This window comes from Neomonachus schauinslandi, chromosome 7, assembly GCF_002201575.2.
Source record: "Neomonachus schauinslandi chromosome 7, ASM220157v2, whole genome shotgun sequence".
NCBI lineage: Eukaryota > Metazoa > Chordata > Mammalia > Carnivora > Phocidae > Neomonachus > Neomonachus schauinslandi.
Genome location: NC_058409.1, coordinates 3983424 through 3996344, shown reverse-complemented (window position 1 = coordinate 3996344; position 12921 = coordinate 3983424). Strand labels below are relative to the sequence as shown.

The 12921-nt window shown below is 58.9% G+C and overlaps 2 protein-coding genes across 5 annotated transcripts in view; one reads left to right on the top strand and one right to left on the bottom strand.

The window, feature by feature from the left end:
• Window positions 1-1060: 1060 nt before the first annotated feature.
• ZNF692 (zinc finger protein 692) lies at window positions 1061-9676 on the top strand. 4 transcript variants are annotated; one of them, XM_021690912.2, is made up of 12 exons: window positions 1061-1144; window positions 1818-2005; window positions 2279-2310; window positions 2675-2938; window positions 3468-3516; window positions 3609-3731; window positions 4072-4290; window positions 4378-4455; window positions 4556-4634; window positions 6045-6159; window positions 8914-9013; window positions 9148-9676. In XM_021690912.2, exons 2-12 carry the CDS (start codon window positions 1830-1832, stop codon window positions 9449-9451), a joined length of 1539 nt encoding a protein of 512 aa, XP_021546587.1. In that variant the 5' UTR covers window positions 1061-1144; window positions 1818-1829; the 3' UTR covers window positions 9452-9676. The 4 variants fall into 4 exon arrangements, with proteins under 4 accessions (XP_021546587.1, XP_044772691.1, XP_021546588.1 ...); XM_021690913.1 differs by lacking the exon at window positions 1061-1144 and adding an exon at window positions 1577-1651; XM_044916756.1 differs by lacking the exon at window positions 3609-3731.
• A 468-nt stretch (window positions 9677-10144) lies between these two features.
• ZNF672 (zinc finger protein 672) overlaps window positions 10145-12921 on the bottom strand; it is a 4956-nt gene continuing 2179 nt past the window's right edge. The window contains exon 3 of the mRNA XM_021690925.2: window positions 10145-12597. Within this exon, the coding sequence (XP_021546600.2) occupies window positions 11109-12491 (1383 nt within the window). The 5' untranslated portion in view covers window positions 12492-12597 and the 3' untranslated portion in view covers window positions 10145-11108. The remainder of the gene's footprint in view (window positions 12598-12921) is intronic.

Sequence of the window (12921 nt, the reverse complement as noted above, 5' to 3'; positions counted from 1 at the left end):
GGGGGGGGGGGGGGGGGGGGGGGGGGCAGAGGGAGAAGTAGACTCCCCACTGAGCAGTGAGCCCCAGGGTTTGGGGGGGCTCCATCCCAGGACCCCGTGCTCATGACGGGAGCCTCCCAGGAGTCACAAAGCTAACTGCTAACTATAGAGAACGAACTGAGCGTTGCTGGAGGGTAGTTGGGTGTGGGGGATGGGTTAAGTAAGTGATGGGTATGAAGCAGGGCACAGGTTGTGATGAGCACTGGGTATTATATGTAAGTGAGAAATCACTAAATCCTACACCTGAAACCAATATTACTCTGTATGTTCACTAACTGTAAGTTACATAAAAACCTGGAAGAAAAAAAAAATCCATGGGACAATTAGATCACTCGAGAAGAGATAAAAGAGAGTATTTGGTCTTGATTCCAATCCATGGGGACTCTATATTTTTGGGGTACAGTGGTTGAGGTTCCAACAAAGGAAAGGAGCGAATGAGGAAGAGGAGTATGGAGAGAAAGATCTACATTGTCAGATGTTGCTCTGAAGGCCAAGAGGTCGCAGCAAGTGACTTTGAGAAGCACCATTCCAGGGGCTTGATGGAGAGGAGAGCTCCTCTGGAGTCATTTGAAGAGAGCATGGGAAGTGAAGAAGAGTCCCCAGCAAATCTGGGCAACGTTTCAGAAGACTTTTGATGCCTCAGAGGGAAGCGTCCACAGCTGGATGGTTCTAGAGGCGTCTAGTTGGTTTTTGAGGTGGCTGATTCTGCACACGTGTTTGCACGTCGGTGGTAACTGAGAGGGAGAAATTGTTGAAGTACACAACAGGGCCCGTTGTGGAGGCGACATCCCTGAGCAGGCTGGAGGGGCTGGGGTCGGCACACGGGGTAGGGTTTGGCTCCGTACATTGCCCCATCAAGCGCAGGGACTCGCGAACAGACGCCACCGCCCCCCAGCTTCCCCGCAGCTCCGCGACACGCGGGGGCGATTCCTGCGGGAACTACGCCTCCCGGCAGGCGGTGCGCTCGGCGGCCAGTGCGCAGGCGCGCGCCGCCAGCCTCGGCCTGTCCCTTCCCAGCCGCCGGGGCCCCTGTTCCCGGCTGGAGCCACCGAGGCGGAGGGGGACGGGTTCCTCTTAAAAGAGAAACGGCCGCGGTGTGCGCGAGGTGGGCCCCCATCCTCCCGCCGCTCTCCGGGCCTGCGCGCGAGGCGGGAGGAGGCGCAGGCGCAGTCGGGCTGAGGGCGGGTGGGGGCTCGCAGGTAAGGCCGGGTGGGGGTGGACCGCGGCGGGCGCTCCGGGTGGCCTGGGGGCTGCCCTTGGAATTGGCCTGACCTACGCATAGTGAGCGTTAAGTGGGGCGGCCCGAGACGGGGTGGGGGCGCCCTCCAGGCCCCGGTCCCACCCGCATTCACCCCGCTATGAAAAGCGCCCCCAGTAGACACCACCTCCCCTTCCCCCGTCAGCCAGTAAAGGCACTAAAGGCCTCTGCTCTCTTCAAGGTGAAACTGTTACCTACCCCTCGTCCAGCCCCAGTTGAAATTTCTCCGTGAAAGCTTCACGCCCCTTCCCCACAGCTCGCGTTTCTACACTTCAGTATGCTCGGGTCGGGCCACTGTTCTGACTTTGACCCTGTCTCCCTGCCTCCCCCTCCGCCGCGCTGCTGCCCTGTAACGTAAGCTGGGGTGGTTCGGGCCCAGTGGCAGCGGATGCTACTGAAATGGCTTAGTCTTGCTCCCAGTTCACCGATGGCGGAAACTGAGGCCGCAGCGGCGGGTTGGAGTCGGGGTCCCGGGCCCGAGATGAGGTCCGCCCAGACGCGTGTCTCCTCCACCCTGTAGGTCCTGGTGCCCATGGCTTCCTCCCCGGTGGACGCATCTCGCAGGCGGCAGGAGAAGCGGCGGCAGCTGGACGCGCGTCGCAGCAAGTGCCGCATCCGCCTGGGCGGCCACATGGAGCAGTGGTGCCTCCTCAAGGAGCGGCTGGGCTTCTCCCTGCACTCGCAGCTCGCTAAGTTCCTGTTGGACCGGTTAGGGGCCGGGGCGGGGCGCTGGGGGAGGGCACCCCCAGGTTGCAACACCCAGTCCCCTCCCTGGGTCAGGTGCGGGCCCCCTGACCCAGGGGTGTCTCATTTCAGCAGAACAGCCTGTGTGATTTGTGGCCTCTCTGGGTCCCTTGCCCTCCTCTTGGTCTCCAGCGAATAGGGGGTCCGAAAGTGTGTGCGTGCTGAGAGCTGAGGGCCGTTGGCCAGGCTCCCTACCTAAACTGCCTCCCCTCTCCCCCACCCCCTTTCCCCTCGCAGATACACTTCTTCAGGCTGTGTGCTCTGTGCAGGTAGGTAGGAAATAACTAGAGGTTGGGGGTCAGGAGCCAGGGAGGGAAGAGGGGCAACAGGGAGTCATGTGGCCCAGAAGCACCCTCCTGAAGGGGATTGGATCAGAGGGGACCCTGAGTGAGTTTGGAAAAAGGTGGGGTATAGTTGGGGAGCCCAAGGTAGTTTGATGGGGGCAGCCTGTGGACAAGAGAGCAATGTCTCAGGACCTTGGGGGTTCTGGGCTCTGAAGAATGGTAAACTGAACTAGGGACTGGCCTTGCCCAGGGGGTTGGGGGACAGGGCTGTGAGGCCATGAGGCCGTGGTCCCAGGGTGAGAGTAGGAGGCTTCCCAGCTTGCCCTGACTGTTGCCTTCACCACTTCAGGTCCTGAGCCTTTGCCCCCCAAGGGTCTGCAGTATCTGGTGCTCCTGTCTCATGCCCACAGCCGAGAGTGCAGCCTGGTGCCGGGGCTTCGGGGGCCCGGGGGCCAAGATGGGGGGCTTGTGTGGGAGTGCTCTGCAGGCCACACCTTCTCCTGGGGCCCCTCTTCAGGCTCCATATCTCCAGAGGAGCCCAAGCCAGTGTCCTGTCCGAATACTGCCCGGAGAAGCTGGTGCCCGGAGGCCAGGAGCGGGCCGGAGCCTGCAGGTAGGCTGCAGGAAAGAAGAGTTGTGAAGAAAAGCGAGGGAAAATGGCTCCCTCTCTGTAGCTTAGAACTCCATTTTCTAAAAATTATCCTCAAATATATATATATATATATATTTTTTTTCCCTCAAATATATTTTTAGGCATAAGAAGCAAAATACAGAATAAGATGTATGTTGTGTTACCATTGGTGGAATATATATATACACACACATACATATATTTATTTATGAATGTATAAAATATCTCTGGAAGGGCATGTAGGAAACCAGGTTCTCTGTGGGAAGAACTAGGTGATTGGGGGACAGTATTGGAAAAGAGACTTTTCAAAGTGTACCTTTTTATACTTTTGTTTTTTGAACCATGTGAATGTATCATCTCTAAAGTAAAATACCCCTTCCCATCCCAGTAGCATCTGCACCCTCCTCCTTCTTCCCCAGAGCCCTCCCACCACTTCAGACCTTAGAAGTATACCTGTCCTCATCCCCCGAGCCCAGAGTTCCCTCCCCTTTGACCCTACCTGTGCCAACAGGTTTGGAATCTGAGCATGATGAGAGGACTCAGGAGGCCAGGTTGCCCAGGTGAGGTTGGGGGTGGGAGGGAAAGGATAGACTTGGGTGAACAGTGCAGGTGAGGGAGCAGAGCCTGAGGCTTCCCTTCCTTGGTCCAGCAGGGAAGTGGGACCCCTACTGGAGACCTTCCCAACCCCAGGAGAAGAGGGGGAGGAGGAAGATGAGGATGAAGAGGAGATGCTCAGTGATGCCAGCCCATGGACCTACAGCTCCTCCCCAGATGAGCAAGTTGGGGTTGTGGGAAGATGTTGAACAGAGCAGGAGGAGGGAGCAGCCGGTCCCTCGGTCCGGCTCGGTCCGGTCAGGGATCCCGAGCTTTCCAGACTCAAGGGAAAGGCGTATTGGTGGGGAAGGCAGAAAGAATTGGAGGCTTTCAGTTGGGGAAAGGGGATGAAGTTAGGCTTAGGGGAGAATGAAAGCTGAAAGCAGGTGTGAACAGAGATCCTGGGGTATGGGTAGGGTTGTTCTGAGTTTGGGATTCTTCACAATTTAGGGGCTGGGGTTGGGTTGAAGGCTAGCTGAGAGCCCAGGGAGATAATGCCCTCCTCTTTCTTCTCTTTTCAGCAGTGATCCAGATGCCCCCAGAGTACTTCCTTCCCCTGTCACCCATGCACTTGAGGGGGAGACACCCCCGGCCCCAGCAGCTCCCCTCAATCCTCTTGCTGTACCATCCTCATCAACATCATCATTGGGTTCTGGAGCTCTTCTGCCTACGGAAGTTGGGGTACAGCCGGAACTCAGAGGGACCCCTCAAGCAGCCCAGCAGACTGAGCCCCTGGCCAGGTAACCTGATGGCTGAGACAGAGGGCAGGGGCATCCCGGGACATGGCCCTCCCTCGAGGCCCTCTGCTCCCTCTTTGCTGCCCGTAGCCCTGGGAGTCAGGCCCAGTCTGCTCTGACCTTGGCCTGGGAGGAGGACACGGCACAGATCGGCCCCAAGAGAATTAGGTAGGCCTGGGGGAGGGGGGCCTTGGGGAGGGGAGTGAGAGGAGGGGGCTGAGGAGAGCCTGTGGGAGTTCTTATGTTCCTGCTTATCCTCCTCCCCCAGGAAAGCTGCCAAAAGAGAGCTGCTACCTTGTGACTTCCCTGGCTGTGGAAGGATCTTCTCCAACCGGCAGTACTTGAATGTGAGGACGTGAGGGGCATAGACTGGGTTCTGTGTGGCCTCAGAGGTATATGAGGAGGGCTTAAGGAGATGCTGGGGTGAAGGAGGAGCTGAAGCAAAGAAGCTTGGGGTGTGGGTGGATTTGGAGATAGGGAGAGAAGCGTTGGGGTGGACCTGCAGAGCTTACCTACAGTTAAGAATCACTAAGCCAGACAACTGGCAGATAAGGCAGAAAAGCAAGCCTCAGGTGCACAGCTGCTGTCCACCCCTGCTGGTTGCATGGGCCCTCCAAGGGTCATATGGGGATAACGATGGCATTCCTCAGGCTCTTGGAATGCTAGCAACTGTTCTAAGCACCTGCTGTGGGTCAAGTCTTTTGATCCTCAAAACATCCCTCGGGAGTAGGTGCTGGTACTGTTCCTTCTGCAGATGAGGCAACTGAGGCACACAGAAGGCTAGTGGGTGGTAGTGCTGGGGCTCCAGAGTCCACCCTCCGCCGCCTGGCCCTGCTGGCAGGAGTGGGTAGTTTTAGAGCCAGAGGACCAGAAGATGCAGCCTCACTGCAGGAGAGGTTTGAGGCACAAAGAGGGAAGGGCCACGGCCCCCACACTTACCCAGAGCCCTCCCAGACCACGTCCTGAAGTTGAGGGAGAGCCCAGGCCAAAGGGATGGCAAAGCAAGGGCGTATGGGATTTGGGAGAGCAAACGGGTAGGAAAGCTCTGGGATGAGAACTTTAGTGGGGCTAGGCAAACACACAGGAGCCTGTTAATGAAGAAGACTGAAGCAGCCTCAAGCAGCAGTTTAACTATGGGAAAGTGGGATTATAGAAAAGGGGAAAGCCCATGCAGCTTGCGGAGCCGGGATGTAAAATGAGGTCAGACAGGAGAACTATTTCCCAGACATACTCAGGGAGTGAAAGAACAGACTACCCCTAAAAGTGTTCCAGGTTGAGAGCATGCATGTGTGTGTGTGTATGTGTGTGTGTGTGTTTCCAAAGCAGATTTAGGAAAACGTCATATAATATGTACCCGTGATGAGCTATTAATAAAGTAGGCAATCTGGGCAATATTATTGTACATTGATATTGAAGGGGGTAATCATACCTACCCAAATTGTGTTCTCATTCCCAGCAGACAGCAGCTCCATGGTTAGGGAACCAGGAGTGTCACCAGAATGGCACTTTGTTCAGGGAACTGGGCTTTGTAAGGAAGGTTGTGGCAAAAATGTGAGATAATGCAAATCAAGGACAGAATAGGATGAGGGCAGAGTTTGGTGTCGGGATAGGAGGGGGTGCTTGCCTTCGGATGAGGACTGGCCAGGAGGATGTGAGCTAGTGGTGAGAGAACTGTTGTGGGGAAAGCGGGGGCAGAGGTGCCTGCCTGCTGGGCCAGCTCTGGTGGTTTCCCTGACACCACCCGTTTCCTTTCCTAGCACCATAAGAAGTACCAGCACATCCACCAAAAGTCCTTTTCCTGCCCAGAGCCAGCCTGTGGGAAGTCCTTCAACTTTAAGAAACACCTGAAGGAGCATGTTAAACTGCACAGTGGTGAGTGGTAGAGACGCCTCCTCATTTCCCTCCTGTGCGTGCTGTCACCTCCACCTGTGGGTGCCCTCACTTCTCCATGTGGGTCCTGTCAGCTCCCCCTGGGGGTCCCTTCACCTCGCCTGTGGGATGACTCTCACCCTCAGGTCTCTGTGTGGTGAGCACCTGCCTGCTTGAGACTGTTCTAGGTGCTGAGATACCACAGGGAACAGAGGGCAATCCCTACTTCATACGACGTCCACTCTAGTGATAACAGGGATATAGACATGTGAAAGCCCAGAAGGGGAAGGAGAGCATGAGGGAGGAGTCTCTGTGGTAGAAAGGGAAGGTCTCTAAGCAAAGACCTAAGTGAAGGGAGGAATGGAGCCTTGTCCACGTCTATGGGCAGCACTGGAAAGGCCCTGAGCTGGCTTCCGCGTGGCATGTTCCAGGAAGGGAGGGAGAGGAGGCCTGGAAGTTAGAAAGGGAGGAAAAGAGGTCAGACAGTGGTGGGGGCCTCCAAGACTACCATCAGCGTGGCTTGGCTTCTGGCCAGACGAGATGGGCAGCACCTCAGCGTCTTGTATAGCAGAAGGACACAACTGACTTTAAAAGGAGCAAAGTGACTGCCATATGGACAAATGGGACTGTAGGAGCGTGCAGCGTGCGGGGAGAGCAGCCTTGACATGCTGGTCCAGTCGAGTTGGTCGGGGGGAGTGGCTAGAGGCTGATGTGAGCATGAAGGAGGAGGCAGGAGGCTGCTGTGAGGACAGACCGGCCACAGGTGGATGGGCAGGAGGGCGTCGAGGCTGACTTGAAGGATCCCAGCCTGAGCACCTGGGAGAGGTGATGAGATTTCCTGAAAAGCGGGGAGAGGCGGGCTTTAGGAAAGGGACATTTTATTTGGGACATGCTCATTTAGGCATCCCAGTAGATGTGACTCTGGAGTTCAGAGATGTTTTTTTTTTTTTTTAAAGATTTTATTTATTTATTCATGAGAGACAGAGAGAGAGAGAGAGGCAGAGGGAGAAGCAGGCTCCCAAGGAGCAGGGAGCCCGATGCGGGACTCGATCCTGGGACCCCGGGACCATGACCTGAGCCGAAGGCAGACGCTTAACCATCTGAGCCACCCAGGCGCCCTGGAGTTCAGAGATGTTTGGGGGGAAAGAAATGTGTTCATCACAAGCACACGGGTGGTATTTGGAGTGAAGGTGGAAGCAGCTACATGGAGTGAGCGTAGGTAGAAAGGAGTTCTGAGCAGGGCAGGCGGGAAGGGCAGTGCCCAAGCGGCCAGTGAGGCAGATGAAGACGTGGAGAGAGTGCTCTAGGGGGAGGGGAGGGTGGGTTGTGACAGTGCAACGAGACTGAGCAACATGAGGACAGGCCGCTGGACGTGGTGGGAAGCCACCTTTGACTAGATGACAAGGAAGGCCAGCCAGAGTGGAGTGAATTCAAGGCAGGGAGGAGCTGGGGCAGTAGAGTGAGTATGGGCCACTCTCCGGAGTGTTGCTGTGAAGACAAGTAGGGAACGGGGGTCTTAGCTGGAGGGCTGTGGGTTTGGGGGTACAGATGGGAATGATCCCACTGAGAGAAGAGGCTTCCTGATGCCTAGGTTGGGGGTGGGGGGAGCCTCCGGTGGGGGGGAAGCAGTGTATCTCTGCCCAGCTGGAGGGGACTGCAGTAGAGCAAGGAATAGTCTCACACACGGGCACGGAAGCAAGTTGGCTGAGGGCCTGGGTGAGGGGACTACGTGGTTATTCTCCCCTGGCTTCTCTCCTTGGTGACTTGAAAAATGAGTCCCCGCTGATGAGCTAGCAGAGAGAGGAGGTGGTGTGGAAAATGGCCTTCTGGGCTCCTGAGAGTGGCAGAGTGAACTGACCGAGAAAATGCAGGCTTATGGTGGGCCCTTGGGACTTGTGGTTGTGGATGAAAGGAGAGGCCGAGGCATAGGTGAACAATCCGTGGGTTGTGTTTCTGCTCCCCTTGCCACACCTCTGTATTCCTGGAGCAGGCCAAGAGTTGTGTTTACTTTGAGTTGGATTTTAACTGAACAGGTACAGCTAAGGGAGAGAGCGGCCAGTGAATTCGTGGTGTGAGCGAAGGAAGGCTACAAAGATGCCCTGGAAAGGGATCTGGGAGAGGAGTGTGGAGGGGGCGGTGGGAAGGCAGCGGGCTGCTGGGCTGGCAGCGTGGAGTCCCAGGCTTATCGTAGCAGGACACAGGAGGAGGCCCCTGCTGAAACTGCAGTTTCAAGGAGGTGCAGTGGTGGGGCATGACCTGGGAGTGGTGGCTGAGAAGGGTGGGAGACCAGGTCAGTGAAGGTCGGGGAACAGAAATGTGGAGGGCTGGACGTGTAGGAAACAAAGCAGTGGCATGAGTAATGGCCGAGGAGAGGGCCTGGAGTCAGAGGTTTGGGGAATGTGGTGGTGTGGAGGTGGGCTCCCAAGGGGTGGTGAGACAGATGTCTCAAGGACGCCATGAGCCGCAGGGATGCCCCGTGTATGGGCTGCCCTGAGACTTGGGGGTAGAGAGAGAACCCATAGCAGGCCTGTGGCAGCTGCGGGGGAAGCGCAGAGGCAGGTGGTTAGTGCTGGCAGGGAGGCAGGTCAGGGAACATGGAGCAGATTGACAGCCAGAGGGCACGGCTGGGGGCTAGGAGGGGTGGGATAAGCAGGTTGAGTCGGGGACAGTACTCCCGTGAGGGTTGACAGGTGGGCTGGGCTGAGGAGGGGCCGCGGCCTGCGGATGGATGCTGGGGTGACCCCTGTGAACCCGCAGACACCCGGGACTACATCTGTGAGTTCTGTGCCCGGTCTTTCCGCACCAGCAGCAACCTCGTCATCCACCGGCGCATCCACACTGGAGAGAAACCCCTGCAGTGAGTGTGGGGGAGCATGGTGGGAAGGTAGGGCTGCCAGGGGGACCAGCAAGACACAGCTGAAGGAGGGGGAACCCCTGGGGAGGCCGAGGTGGGCTGAAGCCCTGCCCTTCCCCCTGCTGTCCCTGGCTCAGGTGTGAGATCTGTGGGTTCACCTGCCGCCAGAAGGCCTCCCTGAACTGGCATCGGCGCAAGCACGCCGAGACAGCCGCGGCTCTGCGCTTCCCCTGTGAGCTTTGTGGCAAGCGTTTTGAGAAGCCAGACAGTGTTGCAGCTCACTGCAGCAAGAGCCACCCAGCCCTGCTCCCAGCCCCACAAGAGTCACCCGGCCCACTGGAGCCCTGTCCCAGCATCTCTGCCTCTGTGACCCCGAGGTCCGGTGAGGAGTCCAGGCCCTCTGTGGTTCCTCAGGCTCTGACTGTGCTCCCTCAGCAGTGAGCATTCCTGAGCTCTGAGGAGCCAGACCCTGGAGACTGAAGAGGAGGGAGGAAGAGAAGTGCCAGGTGCCTGGTCCCCAGAAACCAGGGTGACAGGGAGTGCAGGGTGGGGGCACAACACAAGCCAGGCTACTTTAGTCTTCCTCAAGGACAGAATAAACCCAGTATTTTACATGGACGTGTGTGGGCAGAGTGAGTATTTTGGCACCTGAAGCTCAGGAACCCTGATTCCTTCGGAAGCAGGCTCTGCTAGAATATGCCTGAGTGCACCATAGGTGTGGGCCGCGGTCCTCTCTCTGCAGGCCCCTACCTCAAGGACCCAGCTTTCTTTCCAGTTTGCTTTGGCACTTTGCAGTCCTCCTCTGCGGACTGTCCTACCTACTCTTGCACTCAAGAAGGGCAGGCTGTGACATATGGGGAGCGCTGGGTCATTCCAGAGGGATTAGCTGGAACAGGAATGGAGGTATGTGAGCCTGAGCCACATTCGTACTCTGCATTGACCAAGAGAACCAAATGTATAGGCTTGAAGAGTCTTGCCTCCCAGTGCAAAATCAAGGGGGCTGTACATGCAAGATCACTGAGCTACCTTGGGAGGGGACATCTTAGAGCTTCAAAAGGGCCTGACTCTTGGATCACTCAAGTCTGCAAAGACAGCAGCCTCCGCTTTGACAAAGGAGGCTCTTGGCGTCTGGAACCCAAACAAACAAGCTTTATTTCACCAGTCATAAGCAAAAAAATCGCTGGCCAATTTCAGATTTTCTGCCCTGCACTATTGACTCTGTGGAGCTCAATTTCCGCATGGCTCCAAGCTTGATTTGGAAATAACATTCTGATGCTCCACTTGGCAATACTCTGCTTTATAGACCCCATGTGGTCTCAGTCTAGGTCCCGAAGTTAATGCCCCTCCCCCCCCCCCGCCCCAACTGGAGAATATTGCCCTGAGAGGCACTTTGATCTGGACACCATCAGGTCTGTCCATGGGACAGGTGGGTGCTTTGCTGAGGGCTCCTGCCCAGCTTCACTCTGGGTGGGCCTTCCCTGCCAGGGAGCAGGCCGGTTGCTTCTGGCATGATGTCTTTCACTGAAATGAGCTGTCCCATGATCTCTCTGCCTACAAATTTCCCAATATCCCTGAGCCCAGGGAGAAAGCAGCAGAGACTCAAGTAGAACCAAGGGGCAAGAAGCCCACAGGCGGCTGGTTGTCCCTGTGGCCACATCTGTGATCATTACCTGAAGATGCAGGACAACAAAAGTAGGCGGGAAGGAGAGCTAGAGGAGACTCAGGCTGGAAAGGGGGATGGGACGAGAGCAGATAGAACACAGGTCGGAAGACAGGAAAACCTCTGAGGGCACAGCAGCAGCAACGGGAACACACCAACACCTGGGCTCTCTTCCCTGTCTAGGAGGTCTCCCTGACTCCCTGCACCTACACCCCAGGGGGAGGGCAGGGAGGACGGCGGACGGGAAGAGCTGACCAGGGAAGTAGATGCAGGGGCGCGGCAGCAGTCCAGGTGACGGGCTACCGTCGGAGATGTGGAAAGGCGACCGACAGCCACGCTGTCTACACAGCCCTCCGTCCGCGAGGTGCGCACCGTCCCCGTGGCAGCGTGTCCGCACTTGCCTAGCCCACTACAGACAAGCTGCTCGGCAAGTGTCCCTCAACTAGGACACAAAGAGTCCGGCTTCTCCCGTCCTGCCTGCCCGGCAAAGATGAGCGCAGCCCCCGCCGTGGCCTGGGCGGCCTGGGCGGCGGCCCGAGCGCGCGCGTGGGCCCGCTGGTGCTGCGAGAGCGAGCGGCTGTGGCTGAAGCACTTGCCGCACTCGGCGCACTGCGCCGGCCGCTCGCCCAGGTGGGTCTTGCGGTGCAGCGCCAGCTTGGAGCCCACGCCGAAGGCCTTGCCGCACTCGGGGCACTTGTGCGGCTTGAGCCCCGCGTGGTTGCGCCGGTGCACGTTGAGGTTGGACACGCACGTGAAGCGTCGGCCGCACAGCTCACAGCCGTAGGGCTTCTCGCCCGTGTGCGTGCGCAGGTGCTTGGTGAGGTCGGAGCGGTCGCTGAAGCGGCGGCCGCACTCGGCGCACGGGAAGGGCCTCTCGCCCGTGTGAATGCGCTGGTGCACCACGAGGTCGGAGCGCTGCCCGAAGGCCTTGCCGCACGTGGCGCACGCGTGCGGCCGCTCTCCCTGGTGGCTGCGCCTGTGGCGCAGCAGGGTGGAACTTTCGCTGAAGCGGCGCCCACAGTCCCCGCACGCATAGGGCTTCTCACCCGTGTGCGTTCGCTGATGGCGCACCAGCGTGGCGCTCTCCAGGAAGCCCTTTCCGCACTGCGGGCACTTGAAAGGCTTCTCGCCCAAGTGCGTCTGCAGGTGTCGTGTCAGCGTGGAGCTCTTGCCAAAGCTCTTCCCGCACACGCCGCACCGGTGCGTACCCGGAGCGCGGGGCTGAGCAGCCGTGGCGCCACCAGGGCTCCGGGCCGCGTGGACGCGTGCGTGGCTCCGCAGGCCTGCGTGGCTGCGGAAGGCCCGCGGGCACTGTGCGCAGCGGCGCAGCGGCTCAAGGGGCGGGAGGGCGGTCCCCCACCGGTGCGCCCGCGCCTGGTGGAAGCGCAGCGCGCTCTGACGGAAGGCGCGGGCGCACAGCGGGCAGCGGCGGGGCCGCCCGGGCGGGTGCCGGCGGCGGCGGTGAAGCAGCAGAGCCGACAGGTGCGGGAAGCTGCGGCCGCAGGCGCGGCAGGGGCAGGAGCGGCTGCGCGGCCTGTGCGCGCTCTGGTGCAGGTCAAGGCGGCCACTGTGGCGGAAGCTCTGGCCGCACTCGCTGCAGATGTAGAGCGTCTGGCCAGCGTGGGCGCGTCGGTGTGCGCGGAGGTCGGCGGCCAGGGCGTAGCGCTCGCCGCAGTCGAGGCAGCGGTAGCGGCTGTCGCCGCCGTGGGCGCGCTCGTGCCGCAGCAGCACCGAACTGTAGCGGAAGCTCTTGCCACACTCACTGCACACGTAAGGCCTTCCCGCCGCCGCCGCCGCCGCCGCCTCTGACGCGGCGAGCATGGTGAGGGCTAGGCCGGCGGGCGCTCGGGGTCCAGGCTGGGGTGTGCCGCTCCCGCGCCGGGGTCTGCCGCCTCAAGCTGCGCGTCGCTCTCAGTTTTCCGAAGGCCTACCAAGGGAGTAGCAGAGGGAAGAAGGGGAGGCCTGGAAAACGGGTCTGCAGGTTCAGGTTCCTTCTTTTGTGGGGGGGCTCTGCAGCTTTTTCTGGAGTGGGCTGCAGCCAGGTTCACCCTGAGCCCTGAGCCCTACAGGGGGAAGGTCACCGTAAGCCACGGGAACAGCTGCAACAGCTACACCTTGGGGAATGGAGTGGCAAGCACAGGGTCCCTGTTTCTTGTAACCCCCCCAGCTAGGCCATCTCCTGGAGTCCATTCTCCAAGAGGAGGCAAAGCCATAAACTCCTAGAAATATTGGCGGGGGGGGGGGGGGGGGG

Coding starts and splice junctions, on each gene's coding strand:
- ZNF692 (XM_021690912.2), top strand. CDS start 1,830: ATGGCTTCCTCCCCGGTGGACGCATCTCGCAGGCGGCAGGAGAAGCGG. Junction 3,517..3,608: donor CAGGAGGCCAGGTTGCCCAG/GTGAGGTTGGGG, acceptor TTGGTCCAGCAG/GGAAGTGGGACCCCTACTGG. Junction 4,291..4,377: donor CAGACTGAGCCCCTGGCCAG/GTAACCTGATGG, acceptor TGCTGCCCGTAG/CCCTGGGAGTCAGGCCCAGT.